Source organism: Prionailurus viverrinus, chromosome D3 (genome assembly GCF_022837055.1).
Source record: "Prionailurus viverrinus isolate Anna chromosome D3, UM_Priviv_1.0, whole genome shotgun sequence".
Classification (NCBI taxonomy): Eukaryota; Metazoa; Chordata; class Mammalia; order Carnivora; family Felidae; genus Prionailurus; species Prionailurus viverrinus.
In genome coordinates, this window is record NC_062572.1 from 8,536,854 (window position 1) to 8,564,448 (window position 27,595).

General features: G+C 42.3%; 1 protein-coding gene across 2 annotated transcripts in view; it reads left to right on the top strand.

Moving 5' to 3' along the window:
- The first annotated feature begins 8,563 nt into the window (after positions 1–8,563).
- Positions 8,564–27,595, top strand: part of ATP2A2 (ATPase sarcoplasmic/endoplasmic reticulum Ca2+ transporting 2) — a 58,572-nt gene continuing 39,540 nt past the window's right edge. For both annotated transcript variants that reach the window (XM_047828133.1, XM_047828134.1), the window contains exons 1-5: positions 8,564–9,276; positions 9,985–10,002; positions 10,091–10,173; positions 18,180–18,284; positions 21,948–22,086. In XM_047828133.1, the coding sequence (XP_047684089.1) occupies positions 9,159–9,276; positions 9,985–10,002; positions 10,091–10,173; positions 18,180–18,284; positions 21,948–22,086 (463 nt within the window). In that variant the 5' untranslated portion in view covers positions 8,564–9,158. The remainder of the gene's footprint in view (positions 9,277–9,984; positions 10,003–10,090; positions 10,174–18,179; positions 18,285–21,947; positions 22,087–27,595) is intronic.

Sequence of the window (27,595 nt, forward strand, 5' to 3'; positions counted from 1 at the left end):
GGCCTTAAAATGCTCCCCTCCCCAAGTTGCCATGTCAGATGTTTAAGGGAAATCTGATTTTTTAAGGACAAGGCTCTATGTGTGGGTTGTTTTATTTCGGGGGTAGGGTGGGGGTAGGAGTTGGCCATGGGTTTGCTGCATTCCAGGAAGAGGGAGGACTCTGCTCTCCTCCGATGAGTCATGGAAGAGAAACGTCTAATGTTTGCAAACATCTCCAGCCAAGCCTTTGCTTTCTTGGACTCCACCCATCCCCCCCACATCTGTGCAGATTGGACCCACCTGAGAAGATTCAAAAGCGAAGCTTGAAGGCTAAGCAGAGGCTGTGGATTCTATCACCATTTGAAATGGAAAACCACTAAGGGAAGGAAGGGGAAGCAGTACCCTTGTATCTGGACTCCAGCATGTGAGACACGGGACAAGACCTTACATTGGGTGTATCTGTCTCCAAATCAGGACATGATCTGGGTGGTGCAGGAGCATTGAGTGAATGAACAAGGCTGTCCCAAGAGGCATCTGCAAAAGGACTGGGAGACTGAGAGAAGCCTCTGGTGGGAGAAAGGAGCAGAGGGGATTGCAGAGAAGAAAGCAAGGGCTAGGAAGAGGGGAAGCCTTGCAAGTGGGAGAAGCCAGGAGTTGCTGCTTTCGGGGGAGGATGAAGGCCGAGCGGGCTGGTGAGAGACCGGAGCAGGCGGGGGTGTGCGGGCGAGGACCATCGCCTCAGCCTCGGCAGACTGCTGGAGCCAGATGGGGCTCATGATGCATCCTCCCAGATGGAACGGATCAGGCTCGTCAGACATGCTTCCCTCAGGATACACAGTGTCCCCCTCCCTCCCCCTCTCTGAAATCAGGAGAGAATCACAAGGTGACTTGGGAGGGCAGCCAGCCTCCAGGGATCTTGTGTGAACTATCAGGTAACGACAGCGGGATCACAATAGGAGACCTAAACATGCCTCCACCACCACCACCCCCTTTTTTTTTTTCTATTGTGGGACATCAAGGGAGCAAGCTCATGAGCTTGGGAACAAAGATCCTATTCTAGGAATTTGTCCACTGCAACCCTACCCGGCACATTCACAAGCCTTGGATTTCTGCCCGACGGAAACTCTACCTGCTCACTGTGCCCCTACCACCACCAGAGCAACACCCTGGCACCTGGCAGGGAAGGGAGACTCTGAGTGGCTCATCATTTAAAATTAAAAATCACATTTAATCACTGTTCATTTTTCTACCAGGCTCTGAAGGCCCTGTCATCTCTTCATTTTAAACATTTTGCTGTTCAAGATCTGAGCACCTTGGGGGGTGAGACAGGAGGGCAGTGGAAGAGAACTTTTGAAATCTTTCCACAAAAATCAAAGAACAAACCGACTGGAGGGAAAAATAGCTGCTATATTTAAACTACATTATCCCATCAGGGAGTTATGGTTTTGAAAACCATTCCGCAGTACTTTGTTTGGCACTGATGCATGGGTTTCTTGTCTTTAATTTTTTTTTTAAATGGCAACATTTTTTTTTTCCCAGAGCAGTAATTGCAAAGGAAGTGAAGGGCTTCGTGAATTAGTTTGGGAGATATGTACCGAACACCTGCTACAGGCCCCGCATCACGCTAGGCACTGGGAGGACAGAGTAAATGAGGGAGCCCTCAGGTCCTCAAAACAAATAATTATCATGCATTCATTCATTATTGTGCATATTTTAAGTACATATGATCTCTGTTCTCCTGGAATTTTTTAAAAATAAGTTTATTGTGTGTGTGTGTGAGAGAGAGAGAGAGAGAGAGAGAGCGCGCGGGCGAGCCAGGTGGGAGGGGCAGAGAGAGCAAATCCAATGCAGGCTTCGCACTGTCAGGGTGGAATCCCGCTGGGTGGGGGGCGGGGCTTGAACTCACAAATCGTGAGATCATGTGACCTGAGCCGAAATCTAGAGTCAGACGCTTAACTGACTGAGACTCCCAAGCCCCCCTCTCCTGGACTGTATAATTTGGTGGAAGAACACAGACAGCAAACAAGTGACTTGGTTGATAAGCAGAGTGAAAGAGTACCATTCACATGTACATTTGCCAGTTTGCTGTTCCTTCTGTTCCAAATGCTGTTCTTCTCAGCTCTGACTATGCAAATGGCTATATATTATTCGTGTGCTCACTTCTCAGAGGGAGGTGACCATCCATCCCACCCCCCCTATCCCCCAACTGTCACTCTCACATGTGACTCCATGTCACGGTCAAGTGGCAAGATCAGGTAGACGGGGGTACAGGAGTCTGGATATACAAATGTGTCTGTCATCAATATTTAGGTGGTATTTAAAGCAGTGGGCCTAGGGGTGCCTGGATGGCTCAGTCGGTTAAGTGTCTGACTCTTGATTTTGGCTCCAGTCATGACCTCACGGTTCGTGAGATGGAGCCTCATGCTGGGCTCTGCGCTGACAGTGCGTGCTGACAGTGTGGAGCCTGCTTGAGATTCTGTCTGCCTCTCCCTGGCGCTCACTCTCTGTCTTTCAAAAATAAACATTAAAAAAGAAAGGAGTCAGATGCTCAACAGAAAAAAATAAGCAAATAAAGCAGTGGGCCTAAGGAAAGACTGTGGATTGAGAAACAATGTCGCACGTCCCTCGGTCCTGGAACACTGCATTTCGGATTGAGTACAAGTTGGGAAAGGCAAGAAAAAAAGGCTGAGGAGGAGAAGTCAGAGAAGTAGGAGGCAAACCCGAGTTACTATACTATAGTTGAGTGAGATACAGAGTGCCGTGTGGGACACAGGACAAGGCACAACTCATTTCTGGGGTGGTGAGATCGGAAGTGATGGAGAAGCGATGGCCATTGTCAGAGAAGGCCACCAAGATGGGATGGGATTTAGCCTTCATCTTGGGAGGATGATTAGGGGTTTGCCGGGATCTGAGCAGCAGGCACAGCCTGAGCAAAAGTGCAGAGAACAGATAAATAATCCATTGTGGCAGGAGCTTTAGAACTAGAGGAGAGGCTGTGGCAGATATATGGCAGATAAAACAGAAAACTGCAATGGAATAATCTAGGGCCATTCCTAACCAGGCTTCCCAGTGTTCCATGCTAGTTACTTCCTCCAAGAGGAGTTACGCTCTTTGACTTTCCTCAATGAGGTGGACCTCTTCTGCTTTGTCAACCCAACATTCATTCCTTTCCTTGATTTGATTTTCCTTAGGGGCACTGTTTTCCAGGGTGCGAGTCCTAAACCAGCAGCATCAACATCACCTGGGAACTTGTTAGAGATGCACATTCTTGGACTCTGTCCCAGATGTACTGAATGGGAATTCTGGAGATAGGGCCCAGCAGGCCCCCTGCATGATGTTGCCGCATGCCAAAGTTTGAAGACCACTGCTTCAGGGAAACACTTCTTCCCAACTCTCCATCCATGTAATTCAGGTAGGGCTGACCACAGTCCCTGTTTCAGGTGGAGCACAGGTCTCTCAGGAGATATTAGACTTTTCCCTCCATGAACCTGCTAAACTTGGGGGACTATAAACTGGAGATGCTGGGGGCCAGGTCTGCTGTCACCTAGAGAGACCCTATGTCAAAGCCAAAAGCAAAGGGAAGCAGCAGAACCAAGGAATAGAGAGATTCTCAGTGATTTTATTAGAGCACCTGGATCAAGCTGTTCTGAATTTGGTGTCTACTCCCAGTAAGTCCCTTTATTACAAGCATCAACTAGTCAGTTGCTTTTGGACACTGAGTCATCAAAAGAAGACTTATTGGGGTGCCTGGTTGGCTCAGTCAGTTAAACATCCAATTCTTGATTTCGGCTCCAGCCTTGATCTCAGGGTTTGTGAGATTGAGCCCCATGTTAGCTCTGTGCTGACAGTGTGGACCCTGCTTGAGATTCTCTTTCTCCCTCTTTCTCTGCCCCCAACCCCTGCACTTGTGCCAGTATGCAAGCACGCACGCACTCTCTCTCTCTCTTTAAATAAATTAAAAAAAAAAAAAAAAGAATACTTATCAATGGAGGTGGGAGGCAAATTCTGGAAAAGGCATTATGTATCTGGCAAATTCTCAGATGTTAAAGTTGTAGTCTGTGAACACGTAGAAAACATGGTAGTCACTAGGCACTGGCATGTGTTCAAAAACACAAGCCATGCAAACTGAACACATTTCACAGAAATTTGAAAATTCACTAGAATGTGACTTGGAGACTGTTCACTAGAACGTGGACTTTGAGTCTGTTGTAGACAAGGCATATAGAGCTTAGCAACACATTGGAATAGTTCTCTCATTAAGTTCTTATGGGCAAGTCAAGAAATATGGGCTACATAATAATGCAGTGAATTAACATCCCATAGTTACCTGAAGAGACTTTAATTTACATAACAAAGCCTTGTAATAGTGTAACAATTCTGCTCATTATTCCATTCACCAGCCATGTGTTCCAGAGTCAGTAGGAGATGCCAGATGTGACTGAGTTGGGTGGCCTTGGTTCCTACTTGCCTCTCAGTGTGAACACCTTACTGTTTTGAGCCTAGCATATAAATATGTACTTTTCATATAACATGATCCTTAAATCAAGCTGACCACATCAAGTGCTCAACCAAAAGAATGTATAGCAAAGTATTCCAATGCTATATAACAAAGTATTATGGGAGACAAAGAGGCAGGAGAGTGCATTATAAGATTTTCATTTTCCTGACTTCGGAACCTGTAGCCAAGTTGATTTTATAGCCAAGTTGATTTTATAGCCAAGTGAACAACTAAATCCAGCTTATTAGTTATTTTCTAATCTGGAATGAATGTCTAGACATTCTATTGGATGAAGACATAGAAGTCATAAGTCATGCTTACCAAATTTATGCGTAACCCAAGCTGGGACACAGAGATAAAACATGACTTGATGATGAAGACTCCAAAAAAACCACAACAGACTGCAATGACCAAAATGAACATGAGAACATTCCATCATAATCAGAGTTCAATGCCTGGGTTAAAAAGAATCAACAGTGCAAGTACCCCATGGGAAGATTTAACATGACTGCAGTTTATGTATACAGGACTCAGTTCTCAGTTGATTGTTAAGACAAATCAACAACGTGCAGGGGAAAGCATCAGAACCAAAGGAGGACAGTGCTAACTCCACTAGGTCCTTGCTCCAAGACTATGCCCAGACTTTTGTGTTCAGTGTTGGGTGTCTCCAAGCCCGGACAATGAGGATGCTGAGGGTTTGCAGACTCCTGCTGTAGGAGGAATAGCTCGGGGACCGAGCTGTTCCTTTTAGCTGAGAAAAGAGACTTTATAAAGCACAATAGATATCATGAAATACTCAGAGGGATCTCACACAGAGGAGGGATTAAATGTATTCAGAGTTGTTCCAGAGAGCTAAAGGAGAACCAATATAAAGGAGAAGCTAGTTAGGGGAGGAGGATTCAGCCCAGAATGAGATGGCTTTAATGATGAGAGCTGTCCAAATATGGAACAGGCTGCCTTTTGCAATAACCATCGCTTCACAGGAGGGCTGTTGAGGGTTGGAAAGTTGGCCGGGGCCTGCTTTCCAGGTCACTGTTTTTTACTGGGTCTTTTCTGTCTGCCTAGCTTTTTTAACTAGCTTGCCTATTACCAGCTAATGTCCTCCTTTATTAATTCCTTTGAGGTTCTTTGATCAAATCATCCATCATTCTGAATTACTGTTTCTCTTCTTTTTCCTCTCCCTGTCCTCAATTGATTGAAAATAGCTGCAATCCTTGGAAGACAATAGAGTATTTTCTTTTTTTATAAATTATTAAAAAAAATTTTTTAACGTTTATTTATTTTTGAGACAGAGAGAGACAGAGTATGAATGGGGGAGGGGCAGAGAGAGAGGGAGACACAGAATCGGAAGCAGGCTCCAGGCTCTGAGCCATCAGCCCAGAGCCCGATGTGGGACTTGAACTCACGGACCACGAGATCGTGACCTGAGCTGAAGTCGGACGCTTAACTGACTGAGCCACCCAGGCGCCCCAACAATAGAGTATTTTCAAAACCCATTCTTATTTATTTTTTAAACCTTATTAACAAGAAGCACGTTTAGGTCAATGCACAAAATAAATTGAATGTAAGTTTATTTCTACATAAGAGAACCTTGATCTTTCTGCCCTTGGGAGGCTGGCTTTATGCTAAATTTTGGCAACCTATAAACAAATTTCAGAGACACCCACAGGTTGAGGAACCAAGAGCATAAATGGTATGTGACACAGAAGGGGCCAACTCTGGGCTAAAAATCAGTTTCAGTGTAAAGGAGTATTCCCACCTCCCGCAAATAGCAGACTTGCAAAGAACAGTCTCGGAGGTGATGACAATGTGGTAACAGCACCAATAAGAACTTACACATCGCTCCTCTCCGAGAAGCCTTTAATGCTGCCTAGTTTTGTATTCGTTAAACCTGACTAACCTTCACAATCATTCCCATGAGGCAAGTAGTTCAGAGGCCCTCCTGTTTATTTCACAAATTGGAAATCAATGAACCTGGGTTCAGCAAAAATTTGTTGAGGTTCCTCCCATGGTGAGGACCTTTGCAAGTCACTGATAGATCAGGGATACCGGGACTCATTCATTCCAACAGTAGGTGTTCAGTAAATGATGAGTATATACCAGAGACCTTTCCACATCCTGAGGATGGACAAGAAAGACAAACCCATATTCTCATGGAGCTGGTTTCCTAGTAAGGGGAGACAGACAGTAAACAGCTAAAGAAAAACACAGTATCACAGATAAATGCTGTGAAGAAAATAAAACAATGGGATATCAAGGGTGACTGGGGAAGGTAACCACTTTATGCCCGCCAAGACATCTACAAGGAGATGACATGTAAGCTGAGATCTGAATGATAAGATGGAACTAGGCACCTGACAATCTCGAGAAGACCACTGAATACAAAAGTCATGGTCGAGAGAACCCCTCAAGAAACTCATGATCACACTACAGGTGCTTACAATCCCAAGTACCCGGGGAGCCATGGAACAGAGACCCAAAGTCAAATGTCCAAGATAATTTCCAGGCGAAGATAGGTAGCAATCCTCCTGCCTGTAGTGCTTCTATCCTTGCCAAGAGATGAGGTGAGGCCAAAGAAATGGTGCAGACCTGGTCTCAGAGGGAAAAGAACCACCAGCCCTCCATTACTACACCCCCACCATGCAATCAATCACGTGTCCCTCCTGGAGGAGGCTCCAATCCTGTGACCTAACCAGTTTCCACCTTGCTTCTCTCAGCGCATTGCCATACACTAGAATTTTGTTTGTGTGTTTTGTGTAGGGTTTTGTTGGTCCTTTTCCAAGTATCAATGAAAACTGCACGCCAGCCTCCACTCCTTGGAAATAATTAAATGAAATGACGTGCCTGATTTTTTCAGCTGGGTAATGCACTGTGATTTGCGTCTGCTGAAGGAATTCATCTTAAGTCCTGAGGCTGAGCCATCGGGGACAACTGAGGTGTTTTTTCTCTGCTTTGGCTCTTGCGGATGGCACACTATCGCCAAACACAAAAGTAGACTAAATGCTTCATTCTGCGACATATTCGCTTAAGAAAGCTGCTCTTTGTGATGCGAATATGTTCACCTTTTGTTCATGAATTCAAGGCAGAGGTCCCTTCCCGTTTAGTAATCTAACTTTACAGAAGAAAAATGCCCTTTATTTTGCTGTCACCTAGGTTTTGTACAGACCTCTGCAGCAAGTCCTCTGAGGTTTAAGAATAGGTTTTGGATTAAAGTCCTTCTTGCTCCTAGTGGGGAAATTGGAAATCTAGAAAACAGCCTTGATCTTAATGTCCAAGCGAAGCACCTTCTAGCACAATTCTCATTATTTAGCAGTTATGGTGGCATAGCCTGTGACACGTATCACAGGCTGTGTGGGCTATAAAAATTAAAACCTCCTCCCCTGAGTGGGATTTCTTCGGTCAGAGCACGCAGACCCCGCTGGGGAAGGGCTGACATTTGTGTGCGGTGGAGCGCTCGGCTGGGGGTGTGGGATGCGGTGTTCCTGAAGCGACACATTCGGGCCGTGTGGGAAATGAACTGCGGAATTCCTCCCCTTGATTCCTGAAGGGGGCTCTGAAGGAGACAGATTAGGATGCAGAGTGCGGCCCGGGAGGCGGAGGGCGAGGGGGCGAGCCAAGGACACCAACCCGAACGCGCTTCGGAAAGCCCAGTGCGGAGCGAGTTCCCAGGTTCCTCGGCCTCGCCTTCCCCACCACCCACCCCCGCCCAAGGCTCAGGCTGACCCCGAAGGGCAGGCAGTAATCCTCAGGGCAGCTAGTGCAGGGGGCCCACCGTGAGCCCTCGACCTCCCTGGGGTCTGTCCGTGAGTGAGCAGGGTTGAAGACCGATGGAGCCCAAGACCCGCCGAAATTCCGCCCTCCGCCAGCCGCTGGCTACGGCGCGTACTGCGCGAGCGCGGCCCGGCGCGCGCCGGCCTCTATCCGGGTTCCTGGGGGCGGTGCGCAGGAGGGGGCGGGGCCTGCGCGGCGGCGTGGGCGCGAGTCGCGCGGGAGGGAGGGAGCCGAGGGGAGGGGGCGGGGCCGTGCCGCCCGCGCCGCGCTGGGCCCTCTCGGCCAATGAGCGGCGTCCACATGCTGCGGCGGCGGCGAGAGGGGAGGCAGCGGCGGATAAATGCTATTAGAGCAGCCGCCGCGGAGCCGTCCCCGACGCCACCTCCTTCTCCTCCGCCGCAGTTTCCTCCGCCGCTGTCGGGGGTGCGGAGCTGAGGGAATAGGACGAGCGCGCCGCGCACCACCCTGCCGGCTCGCTGCCCTCGCTCCGTTCCGCCCTCAGGGGTCGGCCGCGCGCCCCCTCCTCCGGCCCGGGTGGGGCCGCGAATCACCTCGGGAGAGCGGGGAGGGGGCTCTGGGGCCGCGGCCTGCGCTCCCGGTGGGCGGTTGAGGGCGAAAGAGGCCCTCCCTTCTGACGAGGGGAGGGAGGGTCAGGAGCCCCCCACCGCCCAGCTGAGCCAGGGGCGTGCGCCGGCGAGGGCCGGGCTGCGAGAGGGGCGGTTGTCTGGGGGAGGGGGCGCGGGGTGATTCAGCGCCCGGCGAGGCGGAAGCGGCCGCAGGAGGAGGAGGAGGGGGGAGAGGCCAGTCAGCGCCTGGGCGCCCAGGGTGGCACGAGCCCGCGGCCCGAGTGCGAGGCGGAGGCGAGGAGGCCGCGGGGACTGGAGGCGAGGCCGGCCGGGCCCCCGCAGCCATGGAGAACGCGCACACAAAGACGGTGGAGGAGGTGCTGGGCTACTTCGGCGTCAACGAGAGCACAGGGCTGAGCCTGGAGCAGGTCAAGAAGCTCAAGGAGAGATGGGGCTCCAACGGTAGGTGCCCGGCGCCGGGGCTGCAGGGGCCCCGCGCGGCCCGGCGCGGGCCCGAGAGCCAGGGAAGATGGCTGACCGGGCTCCACCTCGTGGGTCTGGGCTCCGCGCCCGCCGAGGGCTGCAGGCGGCGGGTCGAGCCCGCGCGCGGGCCCCGCGGGAGAGGGGTTGCAGGCGGGGGCGCCGGGGTCTGGTCTGCGCCTCCTAGATCTCGCGCCTCGAACCCTTGACCTTCCCCGCACACAGCTAGCTCTCCGGCTTCCCGCACGCAGCTGCGGGCCCCGCCGGAGAGACGGACGAGTCTCCTGCAGCTGGGTTGTTCCCTGAGAGACATTTTCTCGTCCCCAGCCAGTTTATGAGGCGTCGTTGCAGTTGAGAATGCCTCTAACCGTTCTTGTACTACCCAAAGTTACACATCTGGCAGAAGTCATGACATAGCTGAAATGACTCCTTGTTTCGGGAGCCCTGTTTAGGTAGCGATGAGATTTTATGCTTCGGGGTAGACCTAAGGTATTGGTTACGGCAAATACTGCATGTTTTCTTGGAGCTACTATTTTAGTACGGTTTCTATTGAAAGTGGTTGAATGTTCATATACCTAGGTATGTCTTTCAAAGACAGTGGTAATTTTAGGAATTCTCTTTTGAAAGACCATGCTAATTTTTTTTTTTCCTCCTTGTTGACACGTTGCCTGGCGAATTTCTGCATTATAGAGTTACCGGCTGAAGAAGGTGAGTAATCTTAACATGTTCTTTTTTTTTCTCCCCTTTGTGTTCTGATGTTAAGATGACATTTACAACAAATGTTTGTTTCTCACAGGAAAAACCTTGTTGGAACTTGTGATTGAGCAGTTTGAAGACTTATTAGTTAGAATTTTATTGCTGGCAGCTTGTATATCTTTTGTAAGTATAAAGAAACTTATTTTCTCTCAGAAAGTTGACTCTTTCATAGATGAAAAAACAAGAAACAAATGTCTATTGGGTGACAATGTTCTATTTAGAGATTTAAGCTGTGTCTCCATTTTTTTTCAACTTCAGTATTTTAAAATTATAAACAAAACACTTGAAGCCATTTGTGTTGTAGAAAATCAATGAATGCCTGACATTGACAGTGCAGTTAGAAATTGTTGCCAAATGGTGCAGGGTCTTATAAATTTTTGTGGTTTATGAGATTTTAACATCAAAAAGTTCTTTATGGGGAAGTCTTTTTTTCTGTTTGGGTTCTTCCACTGTGTAAGATCACACTAATATGATGTTGGGCCCTTTGTAGTCTGTAAATAGAACTTACAAAAGGAATATTCCAGTTGCTCTCCCTTCCTGGTAATGGCAAGGTGACAGTTGTTTCTGACAGTGACAAGAATGATGACGGCAGTGATGGCACTACTGTTGACCAAATTTGGTCACTGACCTTTAGGGTGGTATATTTATCTAAATTGGACCCCTGTCTTGAGTGACTCCTAGGTAGAAAGAACAAGGTTCAGTACAATTGGTTCTAGATCTTAAAAATAAAAACAAAACATATAGTGTTTTTTCTTGTTCTGTATGTGCTTACCAAATTGAGTCCTGTATGGTTGCTAAGAAACTAGTGAAATGCAAAGGACTGCAGCAGAAACAGGGTGATGGGTTGGTGAGGATATTTCTAGGTTATATTAACATTTTTTTTCTGTTCAGTATTTTTTATTGCATTTTTTCTTGGGCAGTGGACTTCTTGGTAGTTTTCCTAAAAATGGTCATGAGTAAGACATAGAAGTTCCTAATCCTAACAGCAAGGGATGACTTTTGCTCTTTTTTTTTTTTTTTCCTCTTCCAAATTTTTATTTAAATTCTAGTTAGTTAACACATAATGTAATACTGGTTGCAGGAGTAGAATTTAGTGATTCATCACTTAAATATAACACCCAGTGCTCATAACAAGTGCTCTTCTTAATACCCATCACCCATTTAGCCCATCCCCCACCCACCTACCTCCCTCCATCCACCGTAGTTCTCTTATCATTACGCTTTTGTTTTAAATTACAGTATATTAGTCTTATAAAATAGGATGGGAAGTGATGGGAAGTGAAATTCACCCAGTGTAATATGTGTTTTCAGGCTTCACAAAATTGACAGCTTCAAGGTTTCATTTTTGTATGTTTGTACATATGTAAGCCCCAGAAATCTCCTTTGTTCTTTATGACAGCCATATCGTAGAAGACTATTTTGAGAACTAAGTAAAAAGGAAGCAGTGGGCACTTCTTTAGGTGAGGGGGGAAATTTGGTAAGAGGTGAGTTTTTTGGAGTAATACTATTTACAAATTCTATCATGCCATTTGGCAAAGTGATATGTAGCTATTAATAATTCAGTCCTCAAGAATGTTTTCTATGGTTTTCATTGAATAAAATTAAGAGAGTGTCATAGCAAATCATTCAGCATTCTGAATTACTCTATACCTCTTAACATGTCTGTCTGTTCTTGATTAATTCAACACCACCCACCCCTCCACCCTCCCCCACCCTCTCTAAACTGCTGCTGCTTTACCGATTAAGATAAAGGAGTAGAGCTATTTGATTAACCAGTTTCAGTACTTTGTCATGGCACAAAACAAATAATACATTTGGGGTAGTGTAATGTTTATGTTTAAGCTAGCTGCATAATTCTGAAGTAGCCTCAGCATTGGTAATTAAAATACGGGGGTTCAATAACGTTATCAGGGACCCCTTAGAATAAGTCAGCTGGTATATACAGGGCAGAGAGGAAATAAATTTTTTTGAGTTATTCTGTGTAATTTAAGGCAGTGTTGTAACATCACTGGCATTATTTCTAATAAACAAGCTCTTGGATATTTAGGTTGTATAGGATCTCTTGAGTTGCCAGTTTTGAATGACTTTATATTAGCACTTTGATTTAGTAATATATGTGATTTTTACTTTGAAGAAAGGATCTTCTAGTTTCTAAGCATTTTCAAATGGGTTTTAAAATATTTGCTTTAATTTTATCATAGGGCAGGGTGTTAGATTTTTATAGCTTTATAGAGCTATATTTTGGAATTGAAATTTGAATTACCTTTTTGGTAACTACTCGGAGTTAATGCTCAGGAAATGAACTGGGTGACATTTTTATTTTATGGGTTGATAAAGAAACATAATAAATTTTAGGAAATACTGTTAGTTTGCTTTGACTTGGTTGATCAAGACATTTTGGATTTAAAACTTGCTTCGTTGATTTTCTTTATGTGGAATTGGCACTGTTGCTACATTGTGCTTGACCTTTTCATTCCTCGTTTCTTTATCTTTCAAAAGATCACTGAGTCTTTTTTGTGGTAATCTGTTTATTCCTATGTAACAGGAGAATCATGGTAGAATATTCATGCTCTTTTGGAAGAGTGAATAGGCAGTTCTACAACATGTACATGACGTATGATATATCCTCAGGTTCTGCTGAAGTTAAAAAGAAATATTAGGCGTTAGTGATTTATTTCAGATGTCAGACTAAGTGTTAACTGTAGGAAGCTACATTCATGTTTTACACTCATGACCTGTATGGATAAAGGGTTTGTTTGTTTTTTTTAATGTTTATTTTTTGAGAGAAAGAGAGACAGAGCACGAGTGGGAGAGGGGCAGAGAGAAAGACAGAATCTGAAGCAGGCTCCAGGCTCTGAGCTGTTAGCAGAGTCCAACGTGGGGCGTGAACTCGTGAACCACGAGATCATGACCTGAGCTGAAGTCAGATGCTTAACTGACTGCACCATCCAGGTGCCTAGGGATAAAGTTTGATTAACTTGTAATGTTCACCAAATATAAGTAGTTTTTGTTTTCTTTCTTTCTTTTTTTTTTTAAGTTCACTTGGATTGGAAGAAGTGAGCTATCTCTGTCCCATTGCGTATAAAGTAACATTAGAAATTCCTTAATTTGACATTTAGGACCTGCTGTCCTTTCAGTTTGTCTTTACGTCCTCCTTAGTCACAACTTTGCCCTTCATTTAACACATCATATGCTTGCTTACTGGAATACCCGTTCTTTTCTCTCTTTTACTGCTTCATTAGGTATTTACTGAACACCTGGGACACGGCACAGACGCTGGGGATATAGCATTGAACAAAATAGGCAGTCTTTGACCTGGAGCTGACATTCTAATGGAGGCAGATTATAAACAAGTAAAACATGTAGTCTGTTGGACAGTGATAGAGAACTAAAGCAGAGGGATAAGAATATGAGGAGGGAGGAGTGCAGTTTTTAAGTAGGGCTGTCAGAAAAGTCTTCCAAGAAGGTGACATTAGAGAAAAGACCTGAAGGAGATGAGCAGGAGGGCCATATTTGCCTCCTCTGTATCCATGAAGTCCTCTGATAACATGGTTTGTCAAAGTTTCTCTACCCTCCATCCCCCTGTCCCCACCACAGCTACTTCGATGGATTCTGAAATGCTACTAAAACTTTCTTAGAGCAAGGCACTTTTCAGCTTCTCACTTGTAATTGAATAGTTTGTTTTTCCTTCCTCCTGGGCCCTTTAAAAGGGATTCTTAATATTTTTTAGAGCCTAGGTTAGTGCTTTTGATAGAACAGATAGATATTTGAGTGAGTTTGTGTTGGTAGCATTTTCAAAATACAGAAAAATGTAGATCTGTTTTCTTAGAACAATATAGTCAAGAAGTGTTTTATATAATGTAGTGATTTTATTTTTTTCCCTGTATTTTAATTTCTTACTTAAAAAAAAAAAAAGATAAAATGGGTAGTTTACTGATGGGTTTAATTTATTTAGAGCCTTTCTTTAAAATGTTTTGAAAGGTAAATGTGTGTGTGTGTGTGTGTTTTTTTTTCTTTTTAAATATTTGTTTTAGAGAGAGCAAGACTGAGCATGAGCAGGGGAGGGAGAGAGCGAGGGAGACACAGAATCCCAAGCAGGCTCCAGGCTCTGAGCTATCAGCACAGAACCCAATGCAGGGCTCGAACCTACAAACCCTGAGGTCATAACCTGAGCTGAAGTCGGACACTTAACCGACTGAGCTGCCCAGGCACCCATGTGTTTTTCTTTTTAAACATTATGTTCTCAAATCTAAAAACAGTATTTTTATTTTTTTTAAACATTTATTTTGAGAGAGAAAATATGAACAGGGTAAGAGCAGAGGGGGGGAGAGAGAGAGAATCTCAAGCAGGCTCCATGCTCAGCACAGAGCCTGACATGGGGCTCAATCCCATGACCCTGGGATAAGTTTTGTGTGTGGATCAGAAGAGAATATGGTCTAATTCATACTTTTTTTTTTTTTTAATGGCTGAAAGAATTTTCGTTTTCTACCCTCAGAAAATTGTCATAACATTTGTTGATGATACTTTTTTCATTCTTGTGTAGCCTTTAACTTCCATTTTCTCTTTAAAACTTTTTTTTATGTGAATTTTTTCATTTATTGAATAAGTGTTTGAATATCCCATGGCATCGCAAGTTTCTTAAGGATAAAGGAGGAATGCAGGCCAGTGCCCTTGGTCTTAAAAATGTGCTTATGCTCTCTCTCATTGTCTTTTTTTTTTTTTTTTTTTGGATCTTGTTAAGAGCTCAGTACATTATCCCAACATGGAGCTAAGATAATGGAGTCACAGAACCATGACTGGCTCCCACTGGAATATACCTTTTTACTTTGGATTAAAATTTGCTTTTTTTTTTTTTAATTTTTTTTCTTTTAACGTTTATTTATTTTTGAGACAGAGAGAGACAGAGCATGAACAGGGGAGGGGCAGAGAGAGAGTGAGACACAGAATCTGAAACAGGCTCCAGTCTCTGAGCGGTCAGCACAGAGCCCGATGCGGGGCTCGAACTCACAGACCGTGAGATCATGACCTGAGCCGAAGTCGGACGCTTAACTGACCAAGCCCACCCAGGCACCCCATAAATTTGCTTTTATTCATTAAACTCTGCTCTCCAGCGTCTTTTGGTTGTCACATCAGAAATTACTGTGATGTGCAGAGATCAGTCTTAACAGATAACTAGACAGCCTGTCCTGTACTGAAGCAGTTTAAACTGTAGTTGAACATTCATTAGTAAGTGGTTACCTTGAATAGGATTGGCAAATTTGAAACTTTGAACTTGCTGGATTATATAAGCCCCAGAAGATTGGTATTGGTACTGTATTAATAGTGCAAAGCAAAGGAAAGAAGAAACACCCTGCCTAACATTATGCAGTAGAATAGTGTTGATTAAGTTGGTTACTTCTTACCCTGAGTGTTGAAGTTCATATACTCCCCTTAGGGTCTTGTACCGCAAAAGTTGTATGAAATTTTGTTTCATTCATTCATGCCTCTCTACAGTAAATAGCATCATCTGTGTACCAGAGACCCTTCTAGGCCTCTGGGGATATAGAGGCGAACACAAGGCAATATAAATAGATAATTACTTGTGTTCACCTATTCTCAGTAAAGATTTTTAGGAACATTCTCCCTCATACAAACATTTGTATAACTTGGGATAAACCGTAATTATGAACTAACTGTGCTATAATGTCAATAAGGCATCTTTCACCAAAATGAAAGATGCCTGTGCCGCACGCACACTCCTCCTCACTCCCTTCCACGTCTCATGGGATCTTTCATTTGTCAGCAGCATCATCCCACATACACTGGAAGTTTTCTTTACAATAGAACAAACCATGAAGGACCGCATAATAGGATATGAACCTGAACAACTGGATTGGTTCCTACCAGTTAACGAAATATGGGTTGGTCTTCACTTTGGACTGTAGCATTTAATTATTTGGCTTATTTGTGGTTTCAAAACAGACATTTTAAAAAGTATTCAGGAAGTTGATGGTTGTCTATTTTAAGTAGGTTCAGCACCAGCCTTCCACCCTGAGAATTTGCCTAGTAGTTTCTCATCAAACAGTAGTTAATATACTTGTAGAACTTTCAAATAATTACGAATGCCTGGGTATCTTACACAGAAACATTTAAAGTCATATAGTGTTAAGAAAAGGCTACTACATTGTATAGATTAGGATTTTTACGTGAGTGATAAATACTATTTGTGCAGAAGAACCACACGTTTCTTGAAAAGTAGAGATTTGGTCTGATAGTCCTGTCCTTTCCTCCAACTCTTAGGGGTTATTGCTTTAAGTTTGTTCCTCAGGACTAGCTGCCAAGAGGGAAGTTCATACCCTTTTTAACAAGGTGTGAAGCTTATCTTACAGTTGCTAATGCCTCACTGACCTTTGGAAAGGTCCTAGTTACTCTTCAAGTTGAGCGATTTTTCTCCCCCAAGAGCTAATTAAGTTTCTTATTTCTGATATGTTCTCCTTGGCAAATGTTTGAAAGGCTAGTATCAAAGCAGCTGTGATCTTGCATCTATCAAAATTTATAACTTCCTAGAGAAGTTTTCATTTTGGCACTAGGCCTGACCTTAACACCAGGAATGCCCTGTTGAAAGCTTGTGGCAACATTTATGTTCATTCTGGTTTTCTGCCTGCCCTGGTTCTCTCACTAGCTGTCAGTGGTCATTGGTACCTATCAGAACCTGGTCCTCGTGTCTCCTGGTTTTTTTTCCTGCTCAGGTTGATATTTCTTGTTCATCATTCCCCTATCTTGCAAAATCCATGTTGGGCCTGGCCTTATTCATCTCTCTGATGGTTTACTATGTTTCCTAAATGTGTAAAAGCTCACTTTATAGTATTCCACTAAGTATAAACATAGATGGTTTCATTATTGCCATGAATCCTATCCCACGGTATTAAAAAGTATCAAAACCAGTACCTTGATTGTTTACTAAATAGATTTAAAGAAAAGGTTTTATTGTGAAATATGCAAGCATGTTAAGCAATGTTAAAGGCAAATCTTATCTCCTAGATTGAATATTAGATACATTTGACATCCTTTCTGGATTGGCAGTTTTTTACAGAAATGAGTTTTTAACCATTTAGATGGCTGTTTTACTGTGTTCTTTATCATTAAAGATTTATTGTGTTGGGTTCTCCTACCACCTTAAGTTTGCTCAGTTATGAAGTTTATTGTGGCTCTCTTAACTTGTAGCTTTTATGTCCTGACAAGGTTATGGTTGTGTGAGCTAGAAATTAATTTTCTGCTCATTTTTCTTGGGGCAGTGTTTTGTGTCCAGTTGTAAATAACATTTTTGGACTTCTGTCATCTCTGAAGTGCTGTATTGCTATACTGTCCTATGTAGGATAACCTTCAAAATATATTCCTGATCAGAACAACCTTGAGTATTAAGAGGCGACCTATAATAGAACCACTGAAAATAACTGGGACATTGTCAGGTTTTGCACTCCAGAATTTTGAGTCCATGATCAAGGTTTTTGTTTTATTTTGTTGTTGTAGAGATGCGGGGAGGGACAGAGAGGCAGAGGCAGAATCTTAACTAGGCTCCACGCTAAACACAGAGCCCAGTGGGGGCCCAGTCTCAAAACCATAAGATCATGGCCTGAGCTGAAATCAAGAGTCAGACGCTTAACTGACTGAGCCACCCAGGCGCCCCTCACAATATTTTTACTATAAGTTTATGTCTGTGGGTATTATTTTATATTAGTTGATATTAATTTGATATGATTTGATATGAAGCAAGTCAGCAGAGTTGTGGATGATTGCCTTTTATTTTAACAAAACCAAGAGCTTAAGTTTTACTTCTGAATATATACATATAAAATGAATGGGATTTAATTCCCAGAAATCATTTTATTTGGATTTTAAAACAGTATGTGAAAAGTTAGCTTTTGAAGGGTATTAAGAAGTTGTATAGTTTCGATTCTCAAGAGGTACTGTGAGCAAGAGATGTAAGCCCGTTGTTTATGTCCTTACATTTTGCCACCATTTGTTTCTAGGGACTGTAAGAAAAGAGGCTTGGTATATTGCAATTCCTTTAGTGCTCACCACTTCTGGTGTAAAGTGGCACTAAGCCTAAAAACACATTACAGTTCTAACCCGTGCCATTTCTCTTCTAGGTTTTGGCTTGGTTTGAAGAAGGTGAAGAAACAATTACAGCCTTTGTAGAACCCTTTGTAATTTTACTTATATTAGTAGCCAATGCTATTGTGGGTGTATGGCAGGTAAGCAAAATTATGCAGTGCTAGATTTTAGTAATTTATGTGAGTTAAACTGTGTTAATCTGTTTTTTCCTTATGTGTTAACTAAAAAAATCTGGAGAGTCTACTGGTGTTTTTTCTTTTGTCTGTTTAATGGCAACATTTTAGACCTCTCCTGCATGTATATAATTTGCTGTTAAAATTGCTCATCCTTCATGGTAGCATGGAGTTAAAAATAATGGATGAGAGAAGCTACTTAAGAAAAAACCAGAAAATTTGAGATCCACTATCTTTGTATTTCCTAGCTGCTTCCTTTGAAAAATTTCATAAACTCGATGTCAGTTTTATCTCCTTGGATTTTTGGTGGTGGTGGTGGTGGTGGTGGTGGTGGTGGTGGTGGTGGTGGTGGTGGTGTGTGTGTGTGTATTTAGCAATATAAATTGTTTTCTCTTCAGAGCATGCTCCTGGCTATTTTCCCTCAGTTGCCTAGGCCTTTCTGACTCACAGAATGGAAGCCAGTGTATAGAACCATAATATAATGGAATTCCTACTCACCCCACTTTTTGTAATTAACTGTTCTGTAGATACCTACTTTGAGGACTTCAACTTACTAAGACTGTTGATGTGTTTGATTTTTTTTTGTTGTTTGAATATATTTTAACAGACTGAGACTAATACTTCAAATTCATTTTAAGTATTGATATTTAAGCATGGATATAATCACCCGTTTCAGGACTAAAATAGAGTGCGTCTACAGTCTTAATTTAAGTGGAAACATTTTATAATCATACTTAGTTAGCCCTGTTAGAGTTTAAACTTCTGATCTTATAAATGAACATGAAGGTGTTTGTATTGGGATCAGATAGAAAAGATGACCTATTTGGAAGAAAATTTTAATGGTGCTGTTCCTTTTAATTTTGTCTAAAATTGTTTATATTTAAGTAGAAATGATCCCTTTGTGAATATGGGCTAGAGAAACAATACATGGCATTAGATTGTCCTTCTCAAGCTAATAATACATATTTTCCTATTAAATAATCACTGCCGGTTACGAGGTAGATACTACATACATTCCCATGTCATTGTTACAGTGATCTTGTAAGGCAAATGATATTCCCATTTGACAGATGTGATGTTAAGGTCCACAGTGATTAAGTGACTTTTTAAGGGCCATACAGGTAGGATGTAGAGTATCTGGGATTTGAATCCAGCCTCAGTCTGATCCAAATTCCAAAGTAAAATTTTACACCAGTTTTCACAGGACTTTTATGTTTATCTTAGTTTTAAAAATAACATTTTTAGGTCTTAATCTCATTTACGTAGTATACAGAATGGTATGAGTAATACTGAAGGGTGCTTGCCTTCTCGAAGTAGGGAAAGTAGAAATCCAGTGCAAGGTAGTATTGGGAGGTGGGGGGGCACATACTGCTGGCCAGTGTCATCAAAGAAGGCTTCTTACAGAAGGTGACAAGTGATTGGGAGCTATAGAGAAACCAAGCTTTGTTCCAGTTTTAGTATGTATGTTGCCAAAGTGAATGCCTGATACAACCTATTTGAATCTGAGATCTTTTGTTTCCCTTTTCCACTCCTATGCTCTAAATATTCCTTTTGATTGATTGAGTTGAAGGAAAGGCTTTTAAAGTAATTTTAACTGGCATCTTTGTCCTTGGGGTCTGAGATAATTTATCTTTAATGCTTCTAATTTAAATGTACCTTTGCTAATTTTTAGTAGAAGTAAAATACAGTGCTCTTGGGACAAGTCTTAACCTTGAGCAGTCTAGTTAAACTCTACCTGACATGACCTTGAAGGAGAGAGAAAAGGAATTAAAACTGCCACAGTGAATAAATGGGAAGGGGTAGTCCTGCAAAATAGTTTCACATGTGACTAATTGAGTAGCAACAGTGCTGAGAATTTACTCTTTCTACACTATCAGTAGCATTTGAACTTAATTAGGGTTAAATGTTCTAGTAGTTCTGTTTTAAGGTGATGCAGGTGATATTCTTTAAGCAGATCTTATATGGGGTTGAAGTTATTTTATCATGAGGTCCCCAAATTTAACATCTTTTATACTTTTTTAGGGATGCATACATTAAAAAAAAGTGAGACCTGGGGCGCCTGGGTGGCTCAGTCGGTTAAGCGTCCGACTTCGGCTCACGTCACGATCTCGCGGTTTGCGAGTTCGAGCCCCGCGTTGGGCTCTGGGCTGTTGGCTCAGAGCCTGGAGCTTGCTTCCGATTCTGTGTCTCCCTCTCTCTCTGCCCCTCCCCCGTTCATGCTGTGTCTCTCTCTGTCTCAAAAATAAATAAACGTTAAAAACAAAAAAAGTGAGACCTATGCTATTAGCTTTCAGGTTTTTTTTTTTTTAATTTTTTTTTTAATGTTTGTTTATTTTTGAGACAGAGACAGAGCACGAACGGGGGAGGGGCAGAGAGAGAGGGAGACACAGAATTGGAAGCAGGCTCCAGGCTCTGAGCCATCAGCCCAGAGCCCGACACGGGGCTCAAACTCACGGACCGCGAGATGGTGACCTGAGCTGAAGTCGGACGCTTAACCGACTGAGCCACCCAGGCGCCCCTAGCTTTCAGTTTTGAGTCCTCTCAATTTCACTTTAAGCAGGTTTCAGGATTTTTCACAACAGACCATAATTCTTAGAGTAGGGTAAAAAATGAGATCACCTGGTATTGTGCATAAATTCTGTCCGAATAAAGGTTAAATTGAGCTTTATATCAGAAAGCAAAAAGTGAGAAATGAACCTTGTCCTTCGTGCACTGAGTAGCCCTCTTGGGCATGCACTGTGTCGATTTGCTCCTTCACTTCTGATTGCTTAGTCTCCAAAATGAGAGGAGACAAATGGCACATGTGCTTTTCTTTCTTCTTTTTTTTTTTCTCACCCCCTTACAGGAACCTTCCCGTAGCTTTTTTTTTTTTTTTTTTTTTTTTAAGCATTACTCATTTTTTTTCTGTATCTTTCATCTTGAAATTTGGAAAGAAAAACTGTGTGGCTAATTTTCGATATGTTCATATGCAGTATTACAATAAATATGGTATGGGACTGGCAGTTCTCTTATGAGACTCCAGCCATTTATTGGTTTTCAGTACTGTAGAAAGATCTCCTAGAAATTGTGAGATGTAACTTGATTTTTTTTTAACAGGTGATGACCTGTAGCATGTACTGTGTGCCAAAACACAGTCTAAATGGTTTGTTAATCCTTACAGTGCTTGAGGTAGTAGCGTCAGTGTCTAAGCTTTGTAGGCACCAAACCTTGTGCATTGTGTAACTCATGCACAGTCATAGCTGTTAAGAGAAAAAAGCCTGCAGTGACCCTAAGCAGTCTATCCTAGACCAGCACCTTTTACTGAGACAGGATCGGTTTCAGTGGTGTGGCTGTGTTTGGAGGTGAGGGCCATGTTACATAGTGGGCTTGGGGATAACAGATTCTGTAATGGCTTTCCCTGTTGTTTTATTCCCTTATCCTTCTTAGGGTGCTTGGCTTCTTCGTTTTCTAGCACAGAATCCTAAGAGCCTAGTGTTTATCATCTTATGATGTGTATTGTTAATAAATGTCATGAATGTGCATCTCTGGTGTCTTTTTTTTTTAAGTTGAGAAGTCTGAAATTTGATTCCTTGGAATAAAATACTAATTTGCAGTGGTGGGTATATGTTCATTGCTTTTATCTTTTTATAGGAAAGAAATGCTGAGAATGCTATTGAAGCCCTTAAGGAATATGAGCCTGAAATGGGCAAAGTATATCGACAGGACAGAAAGAGTGTACAGCGGATTAAAGCTAAGGACATAGTTCCTGGTGATATTGTAGAAATTGCTGGTGAGTTGAGTTTTTCATTGTCTTCTCTTAGATTGTATATCTGAATGCAGTTCCATTTCTCAAAGCTCATAATTAAGTGTTTTAAAAATATGCTCATGTATCAATTCTATCAACAGGTTTTGGTGATTTCCAACCAAATCAAGTGTTCTCTATATTTTGAGGTGTTTGGCACCTCCTTTGTGTTGTATTCATAAGGTTTGTTGTAAACAGCGTTTTGAACTATTGTACTTACTTTTGGTCCGTTGTAGAACACTAGCACTAGTGAAATAGTGAACTTAATCTCAATTTGATACTTAGTTGTAGTGAGCAATTTAGAATACTAGTTAAGGGCTACATAGTTATTCCTGTTTTGATTCTTGACATAATGTTTAGTCATACTTGTAACTATCAGGCTAAGTAGATGGTTAAGAGTAAGTTCATGGCTCTAGGGGCGCCTGGGTGGCTCAGTTGGCTATACTTCCGAATTGGCTCAGGTCATGACCTTACGGTTTGTGGGTTCCAGCCCCACATTGGGCTCTGTGCTGACAGCTCAGAGCCTGGGGCCTGCTTCCAATTCTGTGTCTCCCTCTGTCTCTACTCCTCCCCCACTCTTTCTCTCTCTCTCTCTCTCTCTCTCTCTCAAAAATAAATTAAAAAATTAAGAGTAATTTCATGGCTCTAAAAAATTCTGCTTTAGAATGCTTTTACAAAACACAGAGCCTGAGGTCTTGGCCTGGGTTCTGTGGGTGGGCTTCAAAGAGTTTGTGAATCCAAAATGCAGGGCCAGAGCTCTCCACAGGTCTTAAAGGGGTTCGTATCCTCATTGCTCAAGATTGGTGCCATGTTTTTAGGTGGCCCAGGATGCTTAGAACTATTAAGAATAGTCTAGGCTTTTTGCTGGAGATATTATATTGGATAATTCACATTATCCTGGTTTTTCACACCTTTCTTAGCTCAGAATATTTTTTTACCAGTTGTCCCTTGAACAGTGCAGGAGTTGGGGCACTCAGGAATCCATGTGTAACTTTTGACTTCCCCAAATTTGACTACTAGTAGCCTGCTGTTGGCCTTATGCAGAACATAGTCAACACGTGTTTTGTGTATGTTTTATATACTGTATTCTTAAAGTAAGCTAGAGAAAAAATGTTAAAATCATAAGGAAGAGGAAATACATTTATATGACTGTGTTGTAAATAAAATCCACATGGAAGTGGACCTATGCAATTCAAACCCATGATATTCAAGGGTCAGTGGTACTCAGTTTCTTTTTGTGAATTGTCTTGGTAATGCTTCACACTGGCTTGTGGTGAAGTTGTTCTTTGTCATCATTGTGTTTTTCCTTTTAATGAACAGGATTCAAAGTGCTACATCTCTGGGCTTGTGTTCTGTATTTTTGGCCTCTGAAAGGAAATTGCCTTGTCATAGGTATTCTCTCATCCATAATTTTTCTTTCTTCCAGGGAAGGAGCAGTGTTGCCTATATGCCAACACATTGATTTAATTGTGTTAACAAAAGTACAGCTCAGAATGAAGTGGGCCATTGCTTTTTTTTTTTTTTTTTTTTTGAGAGAGAGTGCAAGCAAGGGAGGAGCAGAGACAGAGGGAGAGAGAATCTCAAAGCAGGATCTGTGCTGTCAGCGCAGAGCCCGATGCTGGACTGGAACTCAAGAACTTGAGATCATGACCTGAGCCAAAACCAAGAGTTGAACACTTAACCAAATGAGCCACCCAGGTGCCTCTGGATTGATTGATTATTTATTTATTTATTTATTTATTTATTTATTTCGAGTAATCTGTACACCCATTGTGGGGCTCAAACTTAGGATCCTGAGATCAAGAGTTCCATGCTTCACTGACTGAACCAGCCAGGTGCTGCCCCATTGGATTTTTTTTTTTGTTGTTTGTTTTTTTTTTGACAGTCACAACAAAGTTTATTACAATGAGAGGCAAGGCCAAACTATCGGGACCAACACTCTTGATAAGAGTGCGGCCTCTCGAACAGCCGGGGTACAGAGTTGTCCTCAGGTGTCCTCAATACCCATCACCCACCCTCCCCTCCCTCCCACCCCCTATCAACCCTCAGTTTGCCCATTGGATTTTTTAAACTTATTTAAAAAAAATAAGAATATTGCAACAATAGTACAAAGTTCCCACATAGCCTTTACCCAGTAAATGTGTTAATGTTTTATCACATGAGCATTATTCTCTTTCAGTCTGTATCTATACATTTACACCTTTTTGTCTGAATTATTTGAGAGTACATTGTAGGCATGATGCCTTTTTAATCCTCAGTACTTGAGTGTTTATAAAATCAGGAACATGTCCTCAGTATAAGTCCAGTACAATTATCAAAATCAGGACATTGATACAAAACTTTAATCTACAAACTTCATACCCATTTTACCATTTGTCACAGTGGATTTTATGGCAGAAATATGAATTAGGGAATTCTGCCTGTGATACAGAAAATAGGTCAGAATGGAGAAGGCTGGAGATAGGCTATTTTGATAGCGTAGGCCAGAGGTAATGAGACCCAAGACATAACGAGAGCTGTAGCATTAAGAATAATGGGGGATTTTGTTTATGAATAGTGGTTCTTAAGCAGAGATGCACATCAGAGTTGTCTGGGGGGCGCTGTCTTTAAAGTTTTTACGAGGTCCCAACCCCAAATAACAATCTCCCTTGAGCATGGAATTATAGTCATTGTAGTTTGACAAATGAGTCTCAGATTTTGATGGAAAGTGACAGGTTTTAATAACCATATGTGTGTATGGCACTGACTGGGCTTCGCATGTAGAATCGGAGCCACTGGCCAGATTTCTAGCTTAGGTGACTGGATGGTGTGGTGCTAGTAACTGGAGAAGGAAACATCAGAGGAAGATAGCTTGTCTTCCCAGAAATAGGAATGTAGTGGGTGCAGTTGCAGATAACATCGCCTAAATTTGTTTATGAGATTTCATTTGACTTTGTGTGTTTTCCATTTCTCCAGTTTAATCTGGTAATAAACTGTTCAGCCAGTCAAACAAAAAATATTTTAAGAATTTTTGTGCTGGTTAGGCTATTTTAGTATATTGAATCTATATGAAAAGTTAGAAATTATGACCAAAGTGTTTATCCTGAGTTTGCATCAGTAGATGGCAGTGGTAAACACCATCAGGGGAAGCTGTAACTTTGACCCTCAAGGCATCTTCCCCTTGGAAGAATAAAAGCTAGCTTCTCTTTTGATTTGTCTTTGCCTCTCAGTCCAGTCCAGTCCAGGCTTTCCCATTGCAGTGTGTCACTCTAACCATCTACTTAGCTGAGAGAAGCTTGGGAGTCATCTTGGTCCTTCCCTCTCATTCTTGAAGACCAGTTGATTCTGTTTCCAAAACACCCAAATTTGTGAAATTCTGTTTCTTCAGTCACCAGCTCTCCCTGGGACTGTCCTTGTGTCCTAAATGGGCTCTGGGTTCTTTTTTCACTCACCTTCTTCCAGTCCTTTCTCCATGTAGCAGCCAGAGCAGTTTCCTAAAGGTCCTATTGTTGACTCATCTGCTAAAATTCTTCAGTGGCTTCCTGATTGCACTTGAAATATAAAGTGCTTTTTCACCTAAGAGACGTGGCATCATATGGCTTCTGCTTGCTTCTGTGATTTCATCTTATGCCACTCGCTGTGCTCTAGCCATTCAGGCCTCTGTTTTCAGTTTTCAGTACCACCAAACTTTCCTGGCCTTTTTTAGGAAGTTAAGCAGATTTTATGTAATTTATTAATTTGTCCAGTGCACAGATCTCACCACAGCAAAGTTTTGGTTATAGCTCTGATCTGTCTGACTCTTGTTGCCCAATGTGAACTTTCATTTTCTATTAAGTAGTGTTTTGTATGTTGTGTTTGATGGTTTAGGAACGATAAATATGATTGATTCAGTGTGTGTGACCTAAGCTGTCCAGTCTACTGAAGTGTCCTTTATTTGCTAATGTTGTGGTAAAATACATAATATAAGATTTACCATTTTAACTGTTCTTAAGTGTGCAGTTCAGTGGTATTAAGCACATTCACATTGTTGTGCACCCATCACCAGATCTTTTCCAGATCTCTTTTCATCTTCCCAAACTGAGACTTTGTTCCCATTGAACACTTACTGCCCTTTACCCCCTTCTACGTTTTGGCATCTGCTCCCCTTTCTTTCTATTCAGAATACAATTGGTTTAATATTAAAAGATGGATTTAATTCCTTCATCTTAGATGAATATATTTACTAGTAACTATTCTGAGCAGTACCCTTAAACCTATTCTGCCTTCACCTGTTTTCTGAATCCTTAGCGGGGAGTGCTGACAGTTCTAACGTTTTAACACTTTTTCCTTCCAGCTCTTCCCCCCCACTATACACGAATTGTTAAAAAAGCATGTGCAGTGCTTGAACATTGGCCTTTTGTATACTACTCATGTTGAATTTTGACCATTCTGGCGGATGCAGAACAGAGGTGATTCCTAGTTTTAGATAGATGCAAACATTTTATTAAATACTATTATCATCCCACTAGGCAGTGAGCACCTTAAGGGCAGAACGGTCACACATTGTACTCTACTTGCTGAACGTGTGAATAATAAAATGAAACTTGAAATCAGAAGTATGTGGTTGGTTCACCTAATATAAACGTGATTATTGTGCATCTTCTGTACAGAACAGATAATTGGAAGTCTATATGCATACATTGAGTAATGGCTAAACTTAGCTTGTGTGCCAATACTGTGAATGGTTCCAAGTGTTTGGTTCTTAACCATCAGCCACTCGGTAGATGTGTACAGATGAAGGGGGTAAAGGGCAGTAATTGTTCAATGGGAACAAAGTCTCAGTTTGGGAAGATGAAAAGAGATCTGGAAAAGATCTGGCGATGGGTGCACAACAGTGTGAATGTGCTTAATGCCACTGAACTGTACACTTAAGAACAGTTTAACACTTTACAGTTGAGGAAACGGAGTCTCTGGTTTATTGCTCTGTCTTCTGTAGTTCATGTGCTAGAGAATATACAGTGTATTTAGTGTACACACAGCAGGTATGTCAGTCCTATCTTGATGGGTTGGAGGTCTGGGTCACTTTTTTTTTTTTTTTTTAATTAATTTTTTTAAGAGAGTGAAGGGAGGAGCCAAAATCAAGGTGCTCAATTGACTGAGCCACCCAGGTACCCACAATGTTTTTTAAACAGCTTTATTGAGATGTAATTCGCATGCAGTAACATTCACTTTTTTGAAGTGTACAGTTAAGTGGTTTTTAGTATATTCAGAGTTGTGCAGTCATCATCACTATCTGATTTCAGAACATTTTCATCCCCTAAAAAAGAAACTTCATACCCATTAGCAGTCGCTTCACCTGCCCCTTGCCCCCAGGCCCTGGCAACCACAGTTCTGTTCTGGATATTGCATACAAATGGGACCATACAATATATGGCCTTTTGAAACTGCCTTCTTAGTGTGTTTTTTCTTTTCAGAATTCATCCAGGGGCACCTAGGTAGCTCAGACATTGGAGTGTCCAACTCTTGGTTTTGGCTCAGG